Source organism: Siphateles boraxobius, unplaced genomic scaffold (assembly GCF_051911475.1).
Source record: "Siphateles boraxobius isolate OS27281-9 unplaced genomic scaffold, OSU_SipBor_1 65, whole genome shotgun sequence".
Classification (NCBI taxonomy): Eukaryota; Metazoa; Chordata; class Actinopteri; order Cypriniformes; family Leuciscidae; genus Siphateles; species Siphateles boraxobius.
In genome coordinates, this window is record NW_027509192.1 from 7,806,426 (window position 1) to 7,834,251 (window position 27,826).

Consider the following 27,826-nt stretch of genomic DNA (forward strand, 5'->3'; position numbering starts at 1 on the left):
CCCCCCCCCCCCCCTTCCCCTGGTCCCTATCCTTTCTAAAAACATTGTAGCCAGGTATTGTTATTGCTGCCTCTGGTGATGAAGAAGTTAACCACGTTTCTGTTAATCCTAGAATGGAAATATTTGATTGAATTAATAAATGCTCTAACTGTTCACGTTTAGGGATCATGCTTCCGATATTTAGGTGTCCACCAAGTAGCCCTTTAGGTTTACAGCATGGGTCCCAGATCATCTTAGCCTGATTTATAGTCTGAAAATTTTTTGTTACCTTATGTTTCATAAGGTACCTTATGCTTATACTTATACCTTATGCATTACCTTATGCTTCAAGTATGAACGATTCTATGGTTTAAATCATTGCATAAATAATAATTATACTGTTAAAGTTACTTTTGAGCTCTTCATGAGCAATATCACACTGGTCTCGTAGCAGTGCGATATCACAATATTCGGCTGTAGGTAATCACAGCGTAATATACAGCCATATCGCACGGCTACGAGTGTGATATTGCGTTTAAACAACAGTTCGACGGCACATGTGAGTAAATAAATAAGAAACAACAACGGAGTGTCTTTAAAACCCGTCTTTTGTGCAGAACTACTTCCTTGCGCCGCGGATTCAAATCTCAAGTTGACAGTTTGACAGTTGAGCACAAGCCATCGTTACTAATTCTAAAACGTCACTTTAGAATTAGTAACGAAGGAACGCTGAGTTGCTTCATTGATGCTTTTTGTAGAGTACAGTATTATGGTATTACTAGTGCAAAGTTGTATTTGCAAAATCAGTTTTTGTATGTGTTTTTAGTAATTGTTGGTTTGGTGTGTTTGAGTTCAGAGACATTTTTCTTTGTGCATGATAGAAAGCAAATACTGATACTGACATAATGACATACAATAAATATGGAAAATTGAACTACACGATTCAGGGAGCAGGCTTCACAGTGAACTTTGAGAAAACGCTACGCTTGAGCAAACAGTTTGTGAATAGGCTACTACAAAAGATGGCCGTGGAAGAGACTGTGAACGCATTGAATATGATATGTTTAGTTGGTGAATAGCATAGGCTACTATTAAACAGTAGCGATACCGTTAAGCGCACCAGAATAAAATATAATATTCAGAAGTAAACTGCGTAGCTGACTTACAGATTCAGTTAACATCCATAAATGAATAAGCGCGACGATTCAGGGAGCAGGCTACACAGTGAACTCCGAAAAAACGCTACGCTTCAGCAAACAGTTTGTGAATAGGCTACTACAAATGATGGCCGTGAATAAAATATAATATTCAGAAGTAAACAGTGTAGCTGACTTATTGTTTAGCTGACAAAGTGTTTATGTCAGAATGTTTATTTTTAAACCACAAGCTTCTAAGTGCTTCTTTTACCGATATATTTAACAATATCTTTTGCATTTCTAATCCTAACAACCTCAAACTACAGGATTCAAGTGAAATATAGCCTAAATATAGTTATGAAACTTAATTTTCCCTTAACCAAAATCGATTTGCTCTGGAACAAGTAACTTCACTGATTAATAAGACCAAAGATCGCCCATTTGATATACCCCAAATGAAGTATAGGCTATCTCATGTTTAACCACTGTCTACATAAGTGGACTGTCCACTGGCAAACTCCCGAAGGACTGGCCGAGATGACACTGTCCTCTGCGGGTAACGTTACATTAGCGCTGAACGGCCGCTGGCGGCCTGGAGCTTTTGTGAAAGCGTCTCAACATATCGTAAAATAGGCACTAAGATTATATATTAGTCACATATTTGATGTCTAAATAACTACATTCTTGCCTAAAAACTCTTGAAACTACATTTCGTGACAGAAATACAGTTGTATTTATTAAAAATATGGTGGATTTGCTCGACCGCCATAACAGTCGCTGTAAGCGGAATGATACAAACGGTGAAACAGAGTGCTGTTACTGCGCAAATATCGCACAGCTGGAAAAGGCTCTCAGCAAATCAGATTCGAGAACCAGAAAGAACCATTGTATAAACATAAATATAAAATGATATCACATAAAACTCTTATCTTCTTTCTACCTGTTTCCCAATAAATAAATAAATGAACATTCGGTTTAAATTTGCTGTGAACTGCAATTAATGTGCAGTGAAAGCCTCGTGTGAAGACTGAGCACTGCCTTTAGACAGGCTTAACCCTGTTACTCCGCCAGGTAGCCGGCCCTGTAAACCCTGAGTAGACAGCTTTATTGTGGCGCTCAGAAGGAATTGACAGCCCTGGACACAGCAGAAGCTTTTAAAAAAGAGAGATTATCTGTGTGGCAAGTGCTAGCTTAGCGCTGACAAGTGACAGTGTCCTATCTTGCATGCTGTTTATTTATTTACTGGCATGTTTTCTGCTGATATAGTCCGAAGACTGGACAGAAGATTTATTTAATATTTTTATTTTCAGCTTATGAGAATTTGTTATGCTAAATTGGTATCATCCATCCATCCATAACAACCCTGGGGTACATCAACATTTTAATTGTGACCCTTAAACTTTATGCAAATGTCCTCATTAATTTGCAATGAGCTCCTTTATTGTGTTTGCATTGAAGGGGCGTCAAACCTGTCAGTTCATTTTTGGCGCCAACATGTTATATAACACCTTTACAACTCTCAAATGTATGTGGCTCACTTGTATGCTACTCTTTGTTGAAGAAGTTTATTCTGTCATTGGCGGTGAGACATTTATTCTCAAAAAACTGGATAAGCAGGTTAGCTCCGCCTCTTGCACACCTCTCTGTTGACTTTCAGTTTCTGTGTGTGCGTGAGTGTGGTTCAAGTTTTGCTATTTGAGCTGAATGTCCCCACAAAGCAAGTACAACTTGAAACAACCTACATTAAGGGGACATTTGGGAGGCCCTCATGAGGAAAACAGCCACTTAAAGCGATAAAAATACATATGCATGTGTGTGTCTCCACAGGTTAACCTCCAGTCCTCAAGCAACAATGAGACCTATCAAGAACGGCTGGCGAGATTAGAAGGGGACAAAGAGTCTCTGGTTCTCCAGGTGAGATATTTCACTAAGGCCTCCAAGGCATTTCAGCTCAGCATAATAGTCAATATGTCAACACAATGAGAAAACAACTAGCCAACATGCTTGTAAAACCTCACAGGGTCAAACCAGGGGACTGTAGTGTCTCTGTGAACGAATAGACATGTGACACTGCCGCGCTCCAGCCCAGGGTGACACAACTCCCTGTCTAATACACACTGGGTTGGTCATTGATCACATAGCTATGAAACAATCTGGTGAAAGGTTAGAGGGTTGGTGTTACTCAACATGCTACTAAGTCACGATGGTAGCCACCACAGAGTGAGTTTAGCCATTATCAGCTCAATACTGTTCTTTATGGTAATGTTTACACTAAACTAGCAAGCTTGTGTTCAGTTAACAGACTATTCAAAAACAGAAAAAGTCCAATTGCTTAGAAAATACTAGCAAACCTCTCCTCAGAACAATTTGATCATCCATTCCAAGTTGCTTGTCAAACAAACATTGCAATGTTTTGTAACCACCACAGAGCCACAAATCAACCTATAAATAACTTGCAGTTGTCTCTGCACATTCAACAAGGGTAGAATAATATATTTTACCATTACAAAATGGCACACTTCACCTTTAAGAAGTTAGGTTGTCTAACTCTGCAACAAGTGTCAAAAAGTTGTCAATCTCCATATGCCCGCCCTTTTTGCTCTCGGATTGGTGGATTGTCTTGATCTCTAAAACACTGATGAACATGATTGGCTCCTAATGCCCTCAAGGTGTTGTTCTTCTCCTTTTACCTGTCCGGCTGGTTGGCAGTCCTTCAGTTGGTGTTGAACAAAAGGACACTTTCAAAACAATAGAAACTCAAGCAGGCTCACATGTTAGCATGGCTGTGTGTCAAGGCTAAGCAATGGTCGTTTTTAACCTAGATGTACACATTTGAAGGATTACATTCCTCTGCTGTTTAGACTTTGGAGTTGCATGTGTGTTGCAATCACCATTAGCATACCTGTAGGAGGGACCGTCAGAGAAACACTGGCCAGATTTCAAGGTTAGCCTGAGTGAACGGTGTCTACTGTCTGTTGGTTTTAGGTGAGTGTCCTCACTGACCAGGTTGAAGCTCAAGGAGAAAAGATCAGAGACCTGGAAAGTTCCCTGGAAGAACACCACCACAAACTCATTTCCACTGAGGAAATGCTCCAGCAGGTAAGACCACATATTCTGTCATTTATCAGGCTTTACGTTCAGTTTTAAGCAGAAATTAGAGGAATAAGGAAGGGAAGTTTAAAATGATTGAATCTTCTACCTGCTGGTTTTGCTTGACTGCTTTGGAGTGTTGAGTGTGGTTTTGCAGGATTTTTCTTTTCTTTTCTTTTTTTAAAGTCGGACAGAACTGATTTAATTAATTGTTACAATGTTTACAAAAGGTTAAATGATTAATGTGTGAAGTTTCTTCGCACTTCAGACACTTTTTACTTGGAATTCTGCCATTAAATTATTTATTAATTTATTAAATATTTTAAATTATTATAAATAACTTACATTATAATGTAAATAATAGTAATATATTTTTAATATAATTTTTCATAGCTATTGTTTTAATGCATAAAGTTTTTTTTTTAATTTTTTTTTTTATTGTATCTGAACATAGATTTTTTTAATGACAACCAGTTTAATGTTATATTATTGATAATTGCCCTCTTTCCCTGGGATCGTGTTAAGGATTCCATAACAGGAATGCTTTGCTAACAATAATATCAAGATGGAATGTCAGAGATGGAGAGATAAAGACAGCCCTCATGTTTTTCTTGCTTGATAGTGCAAGTAAACTCACAGCTTAGCACAGCACCGCTTTCTTTAACATTACTCGAAGTATATTTTAAATAATGATTTATAGTAGATAATAGGAGACTATATAGAGTGATAGAGAGAGATAGGGATTTTTTTTAAGGTGTGAAAAAGTCATTTAATAAAATCTTATAACTCCATGGACCTTTTTGAACATTATGAATATGGATTTTAGAAATTGTGAGTGAAAAAAATATATTTTTAAATCCTTATCCAGTAAATCAAAAACAACTGGAAAAGTCGAGACAAAGGCCTTATTGTATGTTGTTGTGGACAGTGAGGGGCCTTGGAGTCAAAAGGGTTGAATAATGGAAAAATAGCATGTGATCTAAAGGTCCTAGATCACACAATTTTTTTAAAACTTTTAAAAACTGTTTTTTTGAGTTTTTGTCTGCTGAAAGTTTTTTTTTCCCGGCGTTTCGCCAGCTAAACAATGAGTATGTTTCAAACAACAGTACAATCCAATAAATGCACTGTATTCTAAACCCTCGCAACCTTGTTGTTATTTCTGTCAAAAAGTAAAGATGGCACTACCCTGACTAAGGTCTATTGCATGATAGAGTGTTATGACATGAAATGTTGTATTCTGCTTCAGAAACTAGAAAGGAGAAGTTGTACTGTGAAAGAGGAAGTGATAGTGATAGTGCGTTTTTTAAAAAAAAATTTAAGCTAGAGCGTTTAAGGGTAATTCTGGTTAAAGTATGAGGCATAACTGAGACCAGACAAAATCTGCTGACTTGAATATCTTTTTGGGGATGTAATATATATATATATATATATATTTTTTTTATATTTATTTATTTATTTATTTATTTATTTTTTATTAATAAACAAACATGCAAGAGGTGGACCATTTTTACATGATACCATTATAATATTGTATGTGTATATATATATATGTGTGTGATATTGAGATTTATTGAGGTAAAAATTATTTTACAATAATTTTTTATGAGGGCTATTATGTTTTGACTGGTTAGCAAAAGTTCTCAGAGCCCTGCTGAATTTAGCCCATAGTATCAGGAATGCTGAGAAACGAAGTTTCCCTCTTTTGGCCCTCCTGACTTTCTCACATACATGCTCCAGAGAGGGTGAGGAAGTAAAAATAGCATTCATTGCTTGAGTATATTTAGCGGTGCTTAGCTTTGGCCCAAGCGTTACTGTGAAAGAACTTGGCCAGTGGAGCAGCGAGGAGCCGACTGTGCCGTGGGATTGTTACTGTATACAGTACAACTGTGTGGGTGTGTTTGTGTGTCACCATGTGTTCGCTAACGTGTGTGCATGTGCTGTAGGAGCTCTTCAGCCGAACCTCACTGGAGACACAGAAACTGGAACTGGTGGATGAAGTTTCCTATCTGAAACTCAAGCTTGTCGGCATGGAGGAGGAACACAACCACATAGATGAAGAGAACAAACATCATAAAGCCGAGGTACTGTATCAGACTGTCTGCTCATACAGGGCAACGGGTTCATCCATTATACGATGGTACTTTAATAATATCATATTAACGTTGTTCTTTAAACTACGGTTTAATCCTATAGCTGTTTGCTTCCTCTATTTTTATGGTCTGTCTTGTAAGGATGTCACAATATATAGTATGCAGTAATTTCACAATTCTCGATACCAATTTTATTATTAAAGCAAAAAAGAATGTACTGTCAGTATAATATATATTATTATTATTATAGTATTTATTAATATTTTGATTTAGCATTAATTTTTATATTTCTTAGTTTATTTTTAAGTTTTTTACATTTATTTTAATGTATTGTTTTGGACTTTTTAATGTTATTAAATGCATTTTTAATTTGTATTAGTTTTTTTAGCTTAGATTTTAGGTTTTAGTTTGAGAAAGTTTTGTATTTCAACTTAAACTGTTTTCAGTTAGTTGGCAAGGCATTTTTAAGTTTTTATATAATAATTATATTTTGTTTTATTTCATGTTTATTAAGTATGAACGTTAAAAACTGAATATTGTTATTATAAGTTGTGTGGTGTATATTTTATATATATATATATATATATTGTGTATATATATATATATATATATATATATATATATATATATATATATATATATATATATATATATATATATATATATATATTGTGTATATATATACACACACATGTATATTCATTTGTGAGTCAAAATTTAAACAAGTGAAATACTGGTTTAGCCTAGATGTCCTGACTGAGAGATTGTTATATTCATCTTTTTCATTGTGCCTGTGTCTTTATTGTCCACCTGTTGGCTCTAATTCAATCGACACCAGGCATGTCAGTATATGTGTGGTTTTAATACTTTTAGAACTATATTAACTGAAAAGTGTGTCGTTCGGAATCTGATTTTAGACATTATATCGTGGTTACGAAGAGCGCAATCTTGAAATACAAGAACAGTAAACATGCTCAAAATATGAGCTGATATTTAATCTGATGTTTCCATATGGCACATGGAAACATAACTAGAGGACAGGGAAGTCATGGTGGCATGTTTATGTTGTAGTGTGTGTATATGTGGATGCTGTTGATTTATCACCTCTTAACACCTTATTACTTATAGGACTCCTAGAGTTACACACTGTGTGTCGTCAACAGACTAAACAGAGACTCAGAAAAACACCATAACACTTTAAAAGAGCATCTGTCCTGAGCTTCATTTTTCTTGAACAGACTAAATCTCCGGCTTGCTGACTAAAAATTGGAAGGTTCCTTTTTCAAAGCATTTTCCCAGATGCTAAGTGGATGGGTTTCCCACAGCCACAAGAAAACCTGGGGAAAAAACTGGGCAAATTACAATCATGGAAATGAAAAGAAACTTAAAGTCATGGGGATTTTCATAGTAAATATACATTCGTCTTGGTATCCTCATCTCAAGATATTTAGCTATTTATGAGTGCTGTCTATATTGGATTTTTTAATTAGTATGTGAACATTTTGCAGGTGTTATATTTCAGGTAGGTACAGTATGCCAAGGGTTCAAAGAGACGAAAAAATGGGAAGAAATGTGACCCCAAAGATGTCTCATTTTATGCCTTCATCAATCGTTTGAGCCGGGCTATCACACAGACTCAGCCTTTCCACACTGACAGTGTGTTTACAGAAACATGATTTAATGATATGTACACACACGCACAGACAATTACACATACACACTCAAAACCTATGTCCCACAAATGCTCCCAGTGCCAAAAAGGCAATGCGCTGATAAAGGAAGATGTTAATCGGTAGGGACACAAAAGCATGCGGTGGGCCTAAATGGAAGACAATGACAGGCAGTTTGATGAATGTGAAATGACAGACGCCAGAACTGCTCAGTGCTTGTCTTGATGAGAATTCAGCTCCACACATCACACACACACGGTTTTTAACACGTATCAGCAATGGGTGTCATTCACCTTTAGAAATTAAGTGAAACGCAAAGAAAAGGCTGCTAATGGCCGCTGAAATGCATGTAGCTTTTTCAGTTTTTAGGGCACCGTACTTACATTTTACATTTAATATTTTTACGTTTTGAAATGGGGATGTATAAACCTAAATATTTTCAAAATCGACTTGTCATTCAGTTTAGCAGTAAAAAAAAAACTAGTAAGATATGATAACCTAGTAGTCACGCTGTGTCTGTAGAGAAGCGCACAATAAAGAGAATAGGGAAACAAAAAAGTTTTTATTAAATCTACACCGAATACTCATACTCGAGAAAACATAAGCAACCACATTAACCTTAGACAAGAACATAGACAATACTGGACATATAACTAAGGAAACTCAGGCCTTCAATACAAATTTCTGTCAAATCTTGCTTATTACAAAAAAGTGCATATTCTGTGACTGGTTAATGAAATTTCTAGGTTTTCTGGGTAATGACTACATTTTGTAAACCATTATTTTTTACATCTTTTTTTCTTTTGAAGCGTCACCTCACACTGTTAGTGTTGGGGTAACTGAGCTCTCCTTGCATTTGTTGCATCAACAAACACTGGCCTCAAGGGTGACAGCTGCAAGGCTCCATTCAACGGGACGGAATGGATGAAATTCACTTTGAACATACCACAGTCGCAAACACTTTCACCACAGACATCTCCCCCACTCACAAACCTTTAGCATGGAGCTAAATATAGGCGTGGAACGTGTGCCTTATCATCAGCTTTAGCATCAGTGGGGAATATCATATGAAACTTCCTCTGGCTGACTGCATTTAGTCTGACTAATCATTCACTTGTTCACAAGTGAAAAACAAACCGAACATTAACACGCTCGTTGCTTAAGTCAAATCTCGTAATCAGTGCATAGTACTGTTATACATTTCAGTTTTGATTAAGAATTTGAAATTTACTCCCCATGTTGTCCCAAAACCGATTTATTTGAATCACAAGCATCTGCATTTTATCCCATGAAATACAGTAGCTTGGTCCCCAGAAAAGCTTGCCCTCATAGAGACCCTTCTGTAAAATTAGTAGGTCAGTAACTTATTTACTCTGGCAAAGAGGTCACAATGGAGGTCCCATCATCACCTTTACTATTTATACAAAGGGGCATTGTTTCAAGCATAAAACATAAAAAGTACATATAATGCTGGCAACATGGAGAGGTGTTCACATTTGTATTTTTATGTTCCAGGGGTTAAGTTGGGAAATCTTTGGTCATGCTTTATTTTCTTGTTATTTTTGAATGCCTTTAATGTATAGCCTTTATAGATTTAGGTTAAAAAAAAAAGATTTCCATTTGCCTATCACAGTGCTAATAAATACATTGGTTGATGGAAATAATACTTTTTAAATTTAGTTTCAAAAAAATAAAATGACAATCCAATTGTGGTGTATATGTATATACACTGTAGGACTTTGTTAGTGCACAAATTAACTGACAGTTTGAAAATTGTGTTTTAAGATTTTCAAAATATTATTTTTAAAACATTCTAAAAGTCCACAAGGCCAAAAGTTCAAGAAACCTGAACCTGGAAATACTTTTCTGGAGTGGACATTTGACTTATTACATACTAAAACTGGCTATTCCACGAAGCCAAAGAATGAATGTGCCTTTTCAGAGAACCCAGATTAATCACTTATGCCTATTCATAATTTTGTTTCCAAATCTGATCAACATTTTCCTTTTTCTGGCTTTCTTGTTTTTGCTCTCTCAGAGTGTGGTTAATCTAATTAGTGAACTACAGGAGCAGATGTGTAAATTCCAGGAGGAAATCAGCAATCGCATTCAGGAGCAGCGGGCCCTGGAGAGCATGGGGGACAGTAGCACACGCGAGGCTCTCGACCAGAGCCCCGATGTGGGCCTTGGTGCCTCGGACGCTGAGGAATGCAGCTGTCGCTGTAGAAGCGGAGGAGAGAATGTAGGCAGATCCTCCATTACATGGTGGATTTACTTCAAGACCCTCTTTTACCCCTTTGCTCTACTCTAAAACATAACCATTCCCCCATCTCACTCTTGGACACTCCAACAGGAATTACTACTAACTGCCTCTTCCTACAGTGTCCAATGTGTCTGCGGGCTCCACTGTGGGAATCTCATGGTTATTGGTGTTTGCAGTTTGCTCTGATGAAAGAATGTAATTTATTTTGGGTGTACACCTGCATGATGGATGCTCACTAACGCTAAATGTTGCTGAGTAGTTCCAGAGAGCTTCCAGAAGGGTTGTGGGCTTAGTGGTGAACCCTATTAGATGTTTCCTCCTTGATCAGTTCTGTTAGTTTTTGAGGAGCCAAGGCATCTTTTTAAGAAAAAAGGTTTCCCTGGAATCTCCGGAGCTTTCTTGTGTTTAACTGCACGGTGTGTGGGTTTCATGGGTCAGTCCAAACCCTCTCCTCTGAATTTCTTTGTATTGATCTGAATGATCTTAGTGCAGAGCCCCTAAAGTGAAATTTGTATGGGAAAAGCCCCTGTAACTTTGAGTGTGCGCAAGTACATATTTTCACATGTACAAGTAAATCTTGGGGTTTTATTTTTTGTACAGTCAATTTAGAGGCTCCGCACCTTAGATAGCTGTTGCCAAATGGGTAGGATATTTGCTACCTAAAGGTAATGTGTAATTTTTCTTCTTTTTTCTTCAGGCATTGCTACAAGAGCTTCGCCTTTTTAAGAGCAAAGTTGAAGAACTGGAGGGAGAGAAATCGCAATATGAGAGGAAGCTCAAAGCCACAAAGGTAAAGTACTTTATATTTAATCTGGACTCCTGTTAGCCTTCAGTCTACTTATTGTTGCTCTTGCGGTTTTGATTTGTTCATCATGAACCATCAGCATTTACTAACAGTTTCTTTAGCCATATTGAAAACTCTCAATGCAGCTTCTTTCTTTGATCTTGTAACTATTCTATGCATACTAATTGGACTCTTTATTCAATAGTTAATTGCACTCACAAATTCTTAAGCTCTCAGCATAATGAACATCCCTCTGGCTTTCTCTTCCTCCAGCTTTCTATCACCTATTCCCTCCATGTCTGTTACCAGTCGCTCATGACCAAACTTTCTACCCTGAAGCTCACGGTCGAGCACACTCAGGTAGAACGACAGCATTGGGAGGAGCGCTGTCGGACAGCTCAGGTGCTTAACCCCACTCCCACTCCTTATCCCTTGCCATCCTCCCTGAGGAGTATGACACAAAGGAGAGGGTGATGATGGTCCTGTCTAAAAATGGCTCCCTCAGTACTTGGGTCCACAGTTTAATGTTTTTTTTGCTGCATAACACCACTATAGAGATTGCTATTGAGTCCTTCAAGGTCCATTGAAGACACATGGGGAGTACCCTCTTGAATCATAAAATGAGAAACCATAATGTCTCGTGGACCACAGGGACACTAAAAACAATGAAAGCTGCAAGTTTGCACCAAGAAATGCCATTTGTGATCGATTTCGATTTCAAGTCGATTTCATAACATTTCCACCTCTGCTCAGGACTTGGAGGTCTACGTTTTCAACCGAGCTTTTTCATAGTTCCTTGAAAATATCCACTCCTTTGGTTGTTATGCCTCTCTGAGCTCCCAGTCTGAACTCCATTCTCTGTGTGTCTCTTGAACCCTCTTCCACCTATAATTGTTTTATTTCAAGGACGTTCAATCCGGGCAACCATCCTGCAGAGTTTAGCTACAACCCCAATTAAACACACCTGAACCAGCTTATCAGGGTCCTCAGGATCTTCAGGAACTTTCAGGCCCGTGTGTTAGAGCTAAACTCTGCAGGAAGGTGGCCCTCCAGGAGCAAGATTGAACGCCCCTGGTTTATGTAATTGATTTACTCGGTCAGTTGTTGACAAGCTTTTTACATGCACTGTGTAGTTTTTGTGCAATAATCTTGCAGCTTCATGATCCCCAGTTCTTAACTTGATTCTGACCTTTTTAGACCACTCACAATTGCTCTCAAGAGCAAGCTCTACATGGTCTAGTGGCAATCTTTTAAACCAGGTTATGTGTGGAAGCAAGCAATGTAGGGAAACCGTACGACTGGATGGGCTACTAGAGACCATCCATCTGTGTTTGCCTTGTGCTCATTGATGGAAGAAGCATGTGTATATTTGTGTGAGTATTTGCGTATTAGTTCAGGTATGCATGACTACATCCTCCAGCAGATTGTTGGGTCTGTCTGTCTTGGGGAATAAGGGTTGAGCATTTCAACATGGTGATATAAACAGATACGCACACCACATCGGTGCATGTATCTGAAATGTACATGTAAAAATGTACATCTAAATTTCTGTAGACTTTATTATATCTGGTCGTTTTTCTCTAGCCTATAATGAAATGCTACAAATTTTCACAAGTTTAGTCATATTTGCCTGTTACTACCCACTCAACTCTCTCTCGTGTTTGACTAAACAACAGCAGATGGGGGGGGTGTTTATTTGCCGTGCCATTGATGTTATATGCTAACATTTGAGCATTTACAGGGTTAGCATTCTCTGAGTCTGCTACCAGAGTTTTTAGCCAATCACAAACTTCTGATGGGATGACGTACATGTAATCTCTTCGAGCTGATGTAAATCGAGTCGAAAATCTGTTATCTTGATTTTAGCTTGCTAGAATGTTCATTTAGCTCAAAAAAATACATAATTTTATTCAACTATGTAGCCTACTGTAATTCCAGCTTCTTGAATGTGTTTTTTGGGAAATCATATTTAGAGAGTTCTGCTAGCATTTTGATGGTGGTACGTTAATGGTATCTATATGCTACAAACACAGAAAGTCTTTGTTTGTGTGTGGTATTGTAACTTTTCTTCTGTTTTGTGATGATTTAGTTAGTGTTCTGTGTGAAAGTTCCATTTGTCGCCCCCAAAACGGTGAAGGTCGTTTTATCCTTATTTAACCTTGTTGTGCCGGACCGTCACATTTGTGTTGTCAATGTTAGATTCTTCTGTTCTCCCAAAAAGAATTAATGTGATAGTCCATTTTGAATATCCACCATGATGTTGTGTAAAATGTGTGCCTTGTTGTCTTTCTTACATGAAAATGAAAAAGAATCGTGGTTAAAGATGTTTTCATCATCTTTTGAAAGGTGCTAATCTGCTAAAATGTTTCATTTTTGTTAGACTGAGATTGCCAAACTCCAGCAGCTGCTTTCTACGAAAGATGCAGAAATCGAGTGTCTACAGAGTCAGCTTCTGTCCCGAGGAACCATCAACAATGACATCACAGAGAGAGGTAAATCTAAGAAGATTAAACTTTTCAAAGATTAAAGATTAAGATTAACATGCTACCGAGGCCTTAACCCAGAATAATTTAGCATTACATTACTAAATGGCACTTTCCATGAATAGGCAACAAAAACAGGCCTGAAATTTAAGCCCTGATTTGTTTGAATTACTTTTGTTTTATACAATAAAAATTAAATGGTTAGTTCACTTAAAAATGTTCCCCGTTTGTGGAAAGTACCAAATACAAGCTGCATGGGAGTGACGGTGTGTGTGTTGGACAATGTTCATGTGAGTGTTGAAATGACTAACATGTGGCTTTTTTTGGTAATCACTGTGGCCCTCTGGTCTTCGACGCTCCCTGTTGTAGAGGAAGTGTATAAGAAAAAGCTGAGAGACAAACGTAAGCGCACATTTCAGATCAACATCTCAGATCCTCCCATGCTGTACCCCAGCTTGATTCAACTGCCCTTCAGTATCTTTCTGTCAATCTGCCTAATGTACACTGGCATGCTGTCAAGCCTGTCGCACACATCCCGTGTGTTTGTGTGTGTGTGTGTGTGTGTGTGTGTGGAGGGATTGTTAAGTGTCTGATTCATGCTTGTCATCACACCCTGCAGCCACTCATTGCTTTCCCATGGGTCTATGAGCTTAAACTCATTTTTTACTATTTATGTAGGGCTAGGGCCATGGCCAGTTCAGAGAAAAGAAATGATGAATCAACTAATCACCTCACAGCTATTGTATGTTGCTGAACTTCATTTTTCATTGTAGCACCAAGCAGCTAATCTCAAAATATGTGCATTTATTAACCGCTCAGTAGTGAATGTATTTTATTGACTCAAGTCTTACTCAGTCATCATAAGGCGAAATGACGGCGTTTCCATTAACCAAAGTTATGCGACTAAACCATAATCTTGTCCAAGTCATTCCAAAAATCATGGCGATGGATTTCGGTAGGTTTACGTATATCCCAGCACTGGCCATTATTATTAATCGAAGGAGACGTATGTGTGTTATCCAAGCATTAATGGTAAGGAAAGACCCTTATGCTTGGAGCGGCTGGTGTTTCTGGGTGTTTCTCCCTCATAACTGCTTCGAGGTCTTGATTGTGGCATTTCTTTGAGGTTAAGAATCCAGTATGCCTGTAATTCTTTTGTCTTTAATGAATTTAATAAAGAACTCCGTCTCGTGTTCTGTCCAAACACCGCGTCATATACATCAGGTGACCTGTAAATGCACAAAACTTGTTTCCATTGCAGGTTTGCGAAATATTTCTTTTTCGAATTGCCTGAAAAACCACCTCATGCAGGCGTAGACTTTTTTGCGATAAATGGGAGTTTTTGCGAAATTGGCGGGTTTCCATTGGGCGTATTTTCAATTCGCAATTTTAAGTTGCGCAATTTGAAGGGTAATGGAAACGGGGCTACTGTGTGTGAAAAGTAATCTGTATGTAATAATTTTTATATTTTTATTTTTATTTTATTTTATTCATTTAGCTGACGCTTTTATCCAAAGCGACTTACAATTGCTATATTTCAGAGGTCGCACGCCTCTGGAGCAACTAGGAGTTAAGTGTCTTGCTCAGGGACACATTGGTGTCTCACAGTGGATACAAACCCGGGTCTCTCACACCAAAGGCATGTGTCTTATCCACTGTGCCATCACCACCCTAATTATATGATGTTAAATATACTACATAATTGTAAAAATATTATGAATTTTATAAAAAATTATATATATATATATATATATATGTGTGTGTGTGTGTGTGTATATGTGTGTGTGAGCATATAAGGTACATCGGCCTCATTATATTATAATGATATTTGACTTTGGTTTTTTTTTGTAATCCTTGTATATATGTATATATCCTTATTTATTATCCTATTACATGGGATGTTAAATATATATATTTATATGAATAATATGTATAATTTATAATTATGTAATAAAGTATAGAATAAAATATATAATATATAAAAAATATATTAAGTACATTGGTCCCATTATATTATAAAATATAGTTTACTGTTTTTATTTGTAATCCTTTTGTTACGTTGAATATACAGTTTTACATAATTTGAGTATTCAAATTATACATTATACACAAAGTATACATTGGCCAAATTATATTATAAATTACAGTATATAATGTAATGAATATTGTAATTAATAATATATTATATTAATTGACTAATATGAATATGTGTGATATGAATGATTATCTAATAATAATACTAATAAACTAATCTGTTTTTTGTTTTTTTGTAACATGGTAGCTGGTTAGCTGATTTAGCTGAGGTGCTCAGCCAGCTCTAACAAGGTTAATGTTGCAGGATGAGGTTGTTGACTATCATGTCAGAGTAAATCACTGCTTGACTAAAAAGCATGTAGCAACCTGGACATGCATGTACACACTTAAAGAGAATGTATTTTAAAAGAGTCTTTCGCCTGCCTGCTATTTCTCCTGACAAACCTTCAGAAAGACCAGTATATCTTTGAGCTTTTTTGGACTGACACTTGACCAAGGAGGCTTTTTTCTCTCTCTCTCTCTCTCTTTGAGGGCTGGTTTACCTCAACATCATCTATCTGTGTGTTTTTTAAATGGAGTATGTCACCATAATGCCGTGTTGAGGAGTAACTAACTAAAAGTAGCAGTTTCTTTTAGCTTGACTGTAGCTCAGAAAGATTCAGTTAATTCTTGTGAATCAAAGTCCGATTCTATTGAATCGATTTGTCCTAAACGTTTTTCATGTGTAGAGGAATATTCAGTTAAATCTGTTGCACATTACTATGTTTTTGTATGGTAAGTCAGGGTGCATTTTAGTTTTTTTATTTATTTATTGTATTTAGAGTAAATTTTCCTGTTCAGATTTGATGCTGTCAGCTTAGAAATCCTTGTTTGTTTGTTCAAAAACTCGAAAAATGTGTCTCTGATTAAATTGTGAATTATAGCACATTTTATATATATGTATATATATATATATCCATTTAGGTTTCTACAGTGTAGCTTACTTCTAGTTTACAACTACAGTACATTAAATGCTGTAATGCTACTCATAATTTAAAGTAGCTTACCGTAATGGTGCATAGGAAATGAGTTTTGCTCTTTATGTTCCAGATCAAGAGTTACAGCGGTTAAAAACTGGAATGGATACGCTGATAGCTGCCAATAATGAAAAGGTAAGTCAGCATCTGTGCACTTGGACTTGCAAAATCTGCAGGAAGCAACATGCATCTTGTAACATTTAGAGGGGTTTACTGATGAATTGAACATTTACTCCATTTTGTTTCTGTAGGATCGCCACATAGACGAACTCAATGTTCTTTTGGGTCAGTACAGAAAATTGAAGGATGGCTTGGCCCTTTCTCAAGGTATGTGGTTATTTGTGGGACAACCTTTGCCTAAAACGCCATCTTGCTTGTTCAATGTTTTAGTCACCTTTGCTCAATGAATTTGACCCAAAACATAGCTGAAGCTGATTCTGATTCTCTCTCCCTTCAGTGACCAACGATACGTTGCTGTCTGGCAGCAGTGAAGAGGATCTTTCTGGCAACCGAAAAATAAGAGCCCCGACCCATAGAGTTTACTCGGACATCATCAGATCAGAACTACAGGTAATGTTTCAAAGGGATTAAATCAGGAAAAACTGTATGTTCTTTCTTCCCTTTCTAGTTCAATCAGGCCATTTATGGAAAAAGTTAATTCAGAAATCATTACAATGTCACATAAGACTGTCCGTGTTTTCTTATCAGTTGAGTGTGTAGTTTTTACATGATGAAATGAAGCAATAGTACTTTTATATAGACACTATGGTTCAAAAGTTTGGGGTCGGTAAGATTTTTTAAAAGGTTTATGGAAGAAGTCTCTTATGCTTACCAAGGCTGCATTATTGCTGCATATTATATCAAAACTGCAGTTATATTGTGAAATATTATTATAATTTAAAATACCTGTTTTCTATTTGAATATGTTGTACAATGTAATTTATTCCTGTGATGGTAAAGCTGAATTACTCCAGTGACATGATCCTTTAGAAGGGTCATTCTAATCTGCTGATTAATCTGCCGCTCAAGAAACATTTCGTATTATCAGTGTTGAAAACAGTTGTACTGTAGAAACCATGATACGTTATTTTTCCAGTATTCTTTAATAAATAGTTCAAAAGAACAGTATTTATTTAAAATAGAAATCTTTTGTAACATTATAATATCTTTACTGTGACTTTTGATCAATTTAATGCATCCTGAATAAAAGCATTAATTTCTTTCAAAAACAAAAATTGTACTGACCCAAAAATTGTCGTGTATGTGTAGTAGAAACGGTCGGTTTAATTTGACATTGTCAGAGCGAAGGAGTAAAATGATTGTGGAAAAACTGCATTATGATTGTGAACAGGAAGAAACCTTCATGGGAAACATAAAATGCAAAAGCAAAGATTATATCCCATTTGGTCCATATTTCTATTCAACTTTAGTTAGGTTTTATGTTCCTGTTGTTGCCAATGACAATTTCTATTTATTTTCCTCTGCATAGATGTCTTCCCGAGGCCCGTCGCCACTCCTGGTCCCTCCTCCATGTCTTCTGGACTCCAGGTGAGCGAGAGGTTGTATTATTAACAGTTCACTGATGACAGCAGGGTCTCAGTGGGACGCTTTACTTAAAGGCATCTATGGGAGAAGGACCATTTTGCTGCAAACTCGCTGTCCCAATCGTTCACCCAAGCTAATGTGATTTTGTCACCTCTATCTCTCTTCCTTGCACTCCATCCCATTCTATCCTTCTCCGGCCCAGCTGTCACAGTATACAGCCCTCCATGGAGACCTCGATGGTATCCATTGGCGATTTGGGCTTTTACAGCAGACAATGGCAAGTGCAGTGTGTGTGCTTCTGCGTGTTTAAGAGTCTTTATAATGTTGCAGTGGCTTTTTTTTGTTATGTCATTGCCATAGAGCCACACACACACTGTTTACACGCATCGATCTAGTCTAGGATGTCTGTATTGTTTTTTGCAGTATTTTAGCAACTAGAAAAATTCAAATAAAATTGAAAGGTTTAAAGAACAGCATTTATTTAAAATAGAAATCTTTTGAAACATTATACATATCTTTAATGTGACTTTTGATTCATTTAAAGCATCTCTACTGAAGAAAAGCATTTTTTCTTTTAAAAAACAAAAATCGTACTGACCCAAAAAGTCTATGTGTTGTAGTGTATGCGTAGTAGAGCTTGGTTTAAAAAAAAATGAAATTGAAAAATGTTAATATGGGGCAAAAGCTTTGTAAAAACTGCAGTTGTTTTTTGCTGCTGTTGTTTTTTCACAGAATTTAATAATGCAGTCTTGCCTTGAGATTTAAAATGTCAATTAATTAATAGCATTTTAAATTTAAATTTGACTGGAAAGATGTCATTGTCACCTTGAAAATGGTTTAGTCATTTAGGGGCTTAATTTGCTTTGCAAATCATAGTTTTCATTTTAATCTTTTTTTAAATTATTTTTTCTATGGGAAGGTTTGAGGCTACATATAAAGCTAGTTCATAATGGTTTTTGGTTTTTGACCTTCAAATTTCAGTAATCTTTTGTTTTTAACCATGTGCACTGTATGTGATTCCAGTGTAGACATTTGTTAGTCCATGATAACCTGAACCAATGAGATGCTCTTAGTCCGCAATAACGTAAGCATAGCTCGTTTAATATAATTGTTCATGGTTTTATTTTCAGGTCAATGCAGCGAATGCTGTCCACCAGCTTGGAAGAGCTCCAAAGTGGAAGCTTACAGATGGTACAAAAACCTGAATAATTTTGTTCTAAATAAATGACTCTTGCCAACTAACACATCTCCTTAACAAAATGCTTTTAGTATGAATGTCTCAGCTCAACTCAAATCTCTTTAATACTACATTTACATTAACAATAGTGCTATGTTGTATGTTTTAACTAATGACGTGACTCACCTAACTGAGTGTATGTTTGTGTGTTTTACTGTTGGTTTTTCTTAAGCATGTAGTGGGCCAACCAGTAGAGGCTGTTTTAGAGGTACTACAAGCTAACATGAACCAATAAAACTAAAGCAAATATAACCACAACAATAGCCTTTGCTGTATGCACATGCACTAATTAACATCACATATGCTTTTCTTTTTGTTTGCCTGGCTTATTTAAAAAAAAGCTTATTAACGAGAAAACGCTTACACCTGATAGTAGTGTTCGTTATAGTCATTCTAATAAAATGTGTATTTATTTATTATATCATGTATCATTTTTCATTAAATTCTAAAGCTGTTTGTAATTACAATACATGTTTATGGTTAATATAATTAATATACTCATACTGCAACAACATAAAAATCTTATGATAAATATTTATTAATACATTTCTTCTGCAGAACCGATATAATCCAGAAAATAACAAATACCAGACGCTCCCGGGCAAGTTTAGTCGTCCAGAGCAGAATGGAGTGAGACTTCTGCCGTCTTCCCCACTACAGCTGTCCCCTGATGAAAGTGAAGACAGTGAATACAACCTAAGTAAGCAATCGTCTCACAGAACCCAGAATTATTGTCAAAATCATTTTTCACATGGGCTGTGTCTGAAAGCAAATATAAGTGAGCAAGGATAGATTTAATGTGTACAATATTTATTTCTGGCTAAAAATTGTCAATATATTTTAAATTCTATTCATGTTTTATATACAGTGTATGCGTGTGTGTATATATATATATATATATATGCATCCATTTTTAAAAAATGAATAAATTCATACATTTACTTTTTAGGTATATTAATAAAAATGTTATCTTTCGGACACACCCATCATTTCTGTTTTATACCATGACCTTTGACCTTCTTAACACTGTGTAACCGCAATCATAATTGACCGTTCTTGTTTGCTTTCCCATTTTCTGAGCTCAACAGACTGTATTCTTACTACTTTTGTGCTCTAAGCTTTTCGACCATAACAGCTTTTTTAACACTACTGTGTCTTTGCATGGGCTTCTGTGTATCTTCTTTTACTCTTTCTCTCGAACTAATCCATCTCTCGGGCTGTGTGGCTGTCTCCGCACACGTTTCCCCTCTCTCACTCCGTGCGAAGATCGCTGCCGAAGCGCCAGCGCTCCAGCTTTAGGTATTGTCCTCTCAATCTCACGTTAGCATGCGACCACAGAGCACACTCTTGCTGTGTCATATTGGATTTAACCTAAGCTCTCCTATCCTGATTCTTTAAAGCTGAAAGCAGTGAGTTTTTTCTCTCACACACTCACACTCTCTCCCTCTCCTCTCACAGATTAGACTTCGTTTATGTGAGCCTTGCTGCTTTGCTTTGAGTTTAAACTGGTGCCATGTGATGAAAATATAATGTACTGTATATGAAAAAAGGAATGAGGAAAAATCCATTTAGGTTTCATATAGAGAAGTCTGATGTTAAACTCCAGAAACTTTTATGAGCGTTTACCATGCTTTGGTTTGGTTATTATTCAAAGTCTTGATTCATTATAATTTATATTATATTATTCATAAATACATATATAATAATAGTAATAAATGTACAGCATATATAATTTAATCATTTAATTGAATTATTATATAATTGAATAATCCATTATTAAATAAATTATATTATAAAAGGTTAAACAATAATTTTGATTCTTTTCTTGGAATGTCTAAGGAATTAATAATAATCCATGCCTTCCGGTACTTATTTTATTAGAAGTAGTATTATTGTATACACTTGACCCACTTTAAATTATATTAGACTTTTCTTTCCTGGGAAATTTAATCAGCAGCAAAGGCTATTTTATAAAAGTATTATTCTACTTTTTTGGAATCTATGAGCTTAAATGCATATCTAAAACAGCACTGTGATGTTAGTTTTTCTTTTTTTTCTTCTGCTCTCTTGCATGGCTAATATTTGGTGCAGGCCCGCGGGGAAAGCATGATCAGTTTGTGGTTGGTGGGTACTGATAGAATGTGTATTCAGTCCAATAGTGAACCTATAAAAACATAGAAACACATAAACCTATCAGAACAATTGGATTACTTCCTGTTCACAGGAAAGACAGAGAAGACGGATGACTCAACCTTATCTGACCTTTCGCCAATGTCATCTGGAGTAGAATCAGGTCAACAGTCCCCTGTTTCACCAGAGCACAAGAAGAACCAGAAAGGCATCCGAAAACTTTGGGGAAAGTGAGTTGGTTGTTGACAGACAGCATTCGATAAGCATTTATGTTTCATAATGTGATATATTTTTTGAATAAGCATAGGACAAAAGTTGATTTCATCCATCAGGATACTTGATTGGATCATGAAAAGTGTGCTTTTACTATTGTTTTGTCATATCTTTTTTCCTCTGCTTCACAGGATCAGGAGAACCCAGTCTGGCAGTCTTCCAGCTGATGGTTCTGATTCGGATTTTAAGAGAGGGGGTTTCAGAGCCACGGCTGGCCCACGACTCGCCTGCCTGGGCGTCGGTTCTTCAGCATGGTATCTAAAGCACCTACAATGAGATCTGTTGAGATGTGTGTAAGCACCTTCATTCCTGTTTCTCATTCTACATTTGTGTTCTGCAGTGACATGAACACCCCCTTCTCGAAATGGTCATGTGATCAGGTGTGTGCATGGATGGAGGACTCTGGCATGGGTCAGTACGTGAATATGGCCAGACAGTGGGTGACTAGCGGTCAGACTCTACTCTCTGCCTCCTCACAGGATGTAGAGAAGGTGAGAGATACTTCATTCAAGATATCAGCACATGTTTGAAAGACTTTAGGATAAAGAACATGTGCAGACCTGTGGTTTCAGGTTTTAACAATCATGGAACACCTGGCGGTTCCTGTAAAATGATTTGGCTATGCCTTTCGCCTCAAGTCGTTGGGGTGCCACTCAAATTCTGGTTTGGTTCTACCTGCCAGGGCAGCTTTAACCTCTGTTTCACACCAGTAATGCTGCGCGACTTATTCATTTGTTCTGCCTTCAAACTCACTCAAATAAATGTTCGGCTTTACAAGACCTTACGCTTGCTTAATTGAACATTTAAAAATGTTCATTCCTTGATATTGATAGATTCCATTATCAAAAAAATAATATGCTGTCTCAACCATATTGATTTTTGAATTGATTTTCACATTTAGGATCTGGGAATTAAACATCCACTACACAGGAAGAAGCTCCAGCTGGCTCTGCGCTCCTTCAGCACCAAAATCACAGAGAAATCCTCTGAACTCGACCACATCTGGGTCACACGTATGTGCCAATGAACAAATCAATTTTCTTCTTTTTTTTCTTCTTTTTTTTGTGGCACATATGGAGGATTTGGAGTTCTGCTTAAAAATAAAATGGAAGTAATCAATGAACAGTAATAATTAACATCTAAATAATATAAATAAATCTAGCACCTTTTAAAGTTGAAAAATAAATGGTCTATATATATGTATATATATATATATATATATATATATATATATATATATATATATATGTAACTTTTTTTAAATGCTACATTTAAATAACATTTTTATAAAGCATAAACTGTCTTTATTAACTACATTTTAAAATATGAATTAAATAAATATTTATAAATGTATGTCTTTAATTGTCAATTTGAAAAGTGTTTTATTTGAAGGTTTTGTGACTGAATAAAGTGATAATTGATTGCTTAATTATTATTATTTTTAGGTGACCCTCCTAGTGCTCCATACATAGATATTTTAGAAAATATAAATAAGGAATTACAGTTACACTCTATATAAAGAAACCATGTTATTTCCACACAGGATGGCTGGATGATATCGGATTACCGCAGTATAAAGACCAGTTTCATGACGGACGTGTGGACGGTAGAATGCTGCAGTACTTGACAGTGGTAAATATCTTTGTTAACCTTTAGTGCCTTTCCAATCAAATTAAAGGTCTGGCATTAATGTACAGTATCAACTGAGATTAATATTGGTACTTCTGTTTCATTTTCAGAATGATCTGCTGTTCATGAAAGTCACCAGTCAACTTCATCATCTCAGCATCAAGTGTGCTATCCACGTCCTACATGTAAACAAGTTCAACCCCAACTGCCTCAAAAGAAGACCTGGAGATGAGGTGTGGAGGAAATAAACAGAAAACAAAGAGAGGGCAATCTACTTCTGCACGTCCAGGACTAATAATGCACATTATGGATATGCTAATTCATGTTGTTTTGACAGAATAAGACATCCCCTTCTGAGGTCGTCCAGTGGTCCAATCACCGTGTGATGGAGTGGCTCAGATCAGTTGACCTGGCAGAATACGCCCCCAACCTGAGAGGCAGCGGAGTGCATGGAGGACTTATAGTGAGTTACTCAAATCAAACTCTGTCCTGTTACTAATTAATACTATTAATACTAACTAATTGATTAAATCGTTTCTGCGACACTAGTGGCACTTAGCGGAATTACAAAAATAAAGCATATTTGCAAACGGCTCTTTTGCACGTCGCGCCTCCCTCACTAATTTCACTAATAAAAAAAAGTACACTAATTTCAATAACAGTTTATATTAGCAATACTTTTAGCTGTGCTATGTGTCATGAGTAAGCAATTGAGTAGGCTAACACTCTGTCTAGAGCAAACGTGAGCATCTCGTTTATTTTTTGTAACGCATTGTATCGCAATTCCCTGTTCGCCTTGACGTGTTCATGACTCGTTTAATCTTTGAAGTTCTAAATGCAGTGAATTTTGGATTGCATTTCTGTACCCAAACTCGCACTATTGGTTGGGTTGGAAAGAGATTGACAGGATCTGAGCGGACAACTCTGTTTTGATGGTGCCTGGGAGGCTCAACGTGTTCATTTTTGTAGAAGATGAACCCATTAATGGCATATTAATGATGAAAAATAAACTGGGTTGAGAGAATGTATTTTACCATAAAAAAAAAAACTTATTTCACCTTTAATGAAAGGTTGTGGGTTCTTTTAATTTGGGCAGGTAAACAACTAGCAAACTGGCGAGCACCTAAGCAATCTCTTAGCATCCTAGCAACCACCCGAAACTCCCTAGTAACCTTATACAACACACAAAAAAATGCACTTCAACAGCCTAAATCCTGGTCAGAATGCCATACAAAATGCATGGCCACCTGCTATTAATCACTCAGAACACCTTAGCAACCCCATAGCAACGTCCCAAGCAACACCTTAGTAAAACCCACTCAGAAGTTCATAACATAACTTTATAGAAACTCCCTAGAAACAGTCATCAAATGCCCTATCAATCATCTAGATTCTAGAACACCCTAGAAAAGGAATTGCAACACTCAAAACACCTTAGCAACCCCATAGCAACACCCTAGTTAAAACCACTCAGAACTTCATTGAAACTCCCTAGAAACCATCATGAAATGCCCTAGCAATCATCTAGAACACCCTAGAAAATGCATCGCAACAAGCAACAAACACTCAGAACACCTTAGCAACCTCATGCCCCAAGCAACCTTAGCAAAAACCACTCAGAACTTCATAACATTACAATTTTATAAAAACTCCCTAAAACCATCAAAAAATGCCCTAGCAATAATCTACAACATAATTTAGAACATGCTAAAAACCACTCAAAACACCTTAGCATCCCCATAGGATAAAACACTCAGAACACCCTAGCAAATTCATAGCATAACCCTGAAAACTACTCAGAACACCATATTTGGGATGTTTGTTTGATGTATTTCTTGCTTCAGATTATGATATTCATAAAAATTCCAAACTTTTTTTTTGTCAGATCTTGGAACCTCGTTTTAGCTCGGACACCCTTGCGATGCTCCTGAACATTCCCCCGCAGAAGACTCTGTTGAGGAGGCACCTGGCCACTAATTTCAACACGCTGGTGGGCTCTCAGGCTCAGCAAGAGAAACAAGAGTTCCTGGAATCATCAGGCTACACGCCGCTAACCACCACCGCAAAAGTCCGGGTAAGAAAAGCAGTTCACATTTGCTGACCACATCTTTAGAAACACCTTAATCCCTGCCAACCGTACAGCTCAGAATGAAGATGGAAGCCCTTACACATGTAAATATACAGACTCCTGCTTCAGCAGCCTGATTCGTGTTTAAGCTCAGCTGATGCAGCACACTTGTTTTGACACTTAGATTTTGCTTAGGCCATCTCTACGGAATGTGCTGAGCGAATGGTCCTACAGTGTGCAACATACTTACTAAGCACAATGCAGCTTTAGACGAAACATTTAGTTCACCATCGTCTTTTGCTGACCATTCATTTTTCATGATAAGAGAAAGAATGTGTTTTTTTAGATAAATTATTTCCGGTAAGGATGACGTGACATTAAAGGGTCACTTTGTTGCTCTTTTCCCTCACCTGATATGATTTTGAGTCTTGTAAAAAAAAATTAAACTGATCCCAGAGATTCATGGACTGGGTTTGTCTCAATATTTGGCACCGTTTCCGATTATGATAATTTGATGAATCGCAGTGTATCCTATCATATTTGCTGATGTCCAGTCCAATTTATGAATTGATTGAATTTGGTAAACAAATATTTATTATAATTATTATTATTAATTTTATTAATAAGATAGTTGCTGATATCCTGCTCAATTCAATTAATTAATTCTGGAATTTAAGGAATGACTGAATTAAAGTTGGTTGTAAAATTTGCATTATTCTTATTTTGTTTTGTAGTAAAACTATAAAATCTTTTCCACCAAACATGTTGTAGACACATGTTAGAAACATCATTTAACAACAAAAATGAGCGTAAATATATATTTTTACAGCATTTATTAACTTTTATTAATTATTTAACTTGTATTAACTTTTGTTAATTTTAGTCAATAGAAATATTCATGTTAGTTCACAGTGAATTAACTAATGTTAACAGATGCACCTTATGATTGTAATAAATGTTAACGATTAACAAGATTAATAAATGCTGTAGTAGTTTTCAGAATTTCCCCACAAACTTTATATTATATTATATTATATTATATTATATTATATTATATTATATTATATTATAAGAGTATATTACTTTTATACTCTTTTTGTCTAAATAGAAAAATAAAATGCAAACTAAAAAAACTAAATAAAACATTTTACATGATAGAAGTGATTTGGCCATCACAACAGTATGAAAATGAAAATTAAATTAGTGTTTTTGAAAATTAAATTACTGTTTTTAAAGATTAACCATAAGTGAGCATTAGATGGTAGAATAAAAAAATAAAGGAATTGTGTATACATAGTTAAATATGAAAAATCGGCCGATATAATGACATTTGAAAAATATGTGTTGATATTGGCAGATAGGTACTGATATACTGTTGTTAATCCCTGTTATTCATGCTGCGTACTTTTGTTCCTCAGCCACGTAAAATAGGCTTCTCCAGTTTTGGCCACCGTAAGAAGCGCGCTGACGACTCCACGGACTACATCTGCCCTCTGGAGGCATCTCAAGCCCAGGCCCTGCTCAACGGGGCCAACCGGCCCTACAGCGGCTTCAGGGGCCTGAGCCCCATCTTCGACAGGGACCCAGAGAGGCGGGAGCAGGTGGGAGCTCTACAGATCTGACGCTTGCACCCATATCCCACAAAACCACGGCAACCTCCCAACGACACCCTGCTTCTGTTCAGTGCCATTTTATAACTCCCCCAGCATCCTTCATTGACGAAAACTAGAACGCAGTACGGACACTGCGGAAAGACTTGGATCCAAGGGTTTAGTACATCATCTCACAAGGGAAACAGGGTTTAGTCGCACACTTTTCCCAGAATAGTGCAACTTCACCTGTGATGATACGTTCGACACTATTTTTTTTTTTTTGTGGATCGTAAAAAATGTATTGAGATTTAAAAGTATTCCATTTTTGTAACCCAACACCTACTGTTTCAAAAGACAGTGTGTACTATCTTGTGCAATATTTGCATATTTTAGAGTTATTTAATGGTATATTTATGTGAATTTTTTAAGAGACATACAGACTACTACTTAAATGCTCAAACGCAGCAGCACATTTTGACTAATCTGATGGTTATTTTCATACAATGAAATACACAAGAGTATTTTTATAGGTAGATATCTTGCCTCTTCAGTTGAAAATAGACTAATGATATATAACGCAAAATATTGTTACATAAACAATAAACCTCCTCGATCACAGTGATATTGTGTGTTTTTTACAGTACATAGAGGGATGTTTTCCCTTTAAAAAATGTTCCTTGATAAATATGTTTTTTTGGCTGTATCTAATTTCAAAACTTAATCATCTTGCAAAATGATTTTAATAACAAACTTTCCACACACAAAAAAAACATTGTCATGCATGATTTACAAACATTAAGCACTAAC

General features: G+C 36.4%; 1 protein-coding gene across 21 annotated transcripts in view; it reads left to right on the forward strand.

Moving 5' to 3' along the window:
• The window catches only part of ppfibp2b (PPFIA binding protein 2b), a 60,843-nt gene that overhangs the window by 27,535 nt on the left and 5,482 nt on the right, over positions 1-27,826 (forward strand). For 4 of the 21 annotated variants that reach the window (XR_013196635.1, XR_013196637.1, XM_077210578.1 and 1 more), the window contains 21 exons: positions 2,943-3,029; positions 4,101-4,214; positions 6,149-6,286; positions 10,926-11,018; positions 13,393-13,504; positions 16,619-16,680; positions 16,797-16,872; positions 17,003-17,115; positions 18,035-18,093; positions 19,221-19,281; positions 19,886-20,027; positions 21,419-21,451; positions 21,552-21,687; positions 21,862-21,984; positions 22,071-22,221; positions 22,632-22,743; positions 23,274-23,362; positions 23,470-23,592; positions 23,697-23,822; positions 25,245-25,433; positions 26,846-27,028. Coding sequence is in view for 18 of the 21 variants with exons in the window: in XM_077210578.1 (XP_077066693.1) it covers positions 2,943-3,029; positions 4,101-4,214; positions 6,149-6,286; positions 10,926-11,018; positions 13,393-13,504; positions 16,619-16,680; positions 16,797-16,872; positions 17,003-17,115; positions 18,035-18,093; positions 19,221-19,281; positions 19,886-20,027; positions 21,419-21,451; positions 21,552-21,687; positions 21,862-21,984; positions 22,071-22,221; positions 22,632-22,743; positions 23,274-23,362; positions 23,470-23,592; positions 23,697-23,822; positions 25,245-25,433; positions 26,846-27,028 (2,322 nt within the window). In the remaining 3 variants the exon portion in view is untranslated. Of the gene's footprint in view, positions 1-2,942; positions 3,030-4,100; positions 4,215-6,148; positions 6,287-10,003; positions 10,208-10,925; positions 11,019-13,392; positions 13,505-13,864; positions 13,898-16,618; positions 16,681-16,796; positions 16,873-17,002; positions 17,116-18,034; positions 18,094-18,292; positions 18,368-19,220; positions 19,282-19,499; positions 19,536-19,885; positions 20,028-21,418; positions 21,452-21,551; positions 21,688-21,861; positions 21,985-22,070; positions 22,222-22,631; positions 22,744-23,273; positions 23,363-23,469; positions 23,593-23,696; positions 23,823-25,244; positions 25,434-26,845; positions 27,638-27,826 lie in introns of those variants that run through there. The other 17 variants (XM_077210583.1, XM_077210584.1, XM_077210587.1 and 14 more) reach the window with 14 other exon arrangements.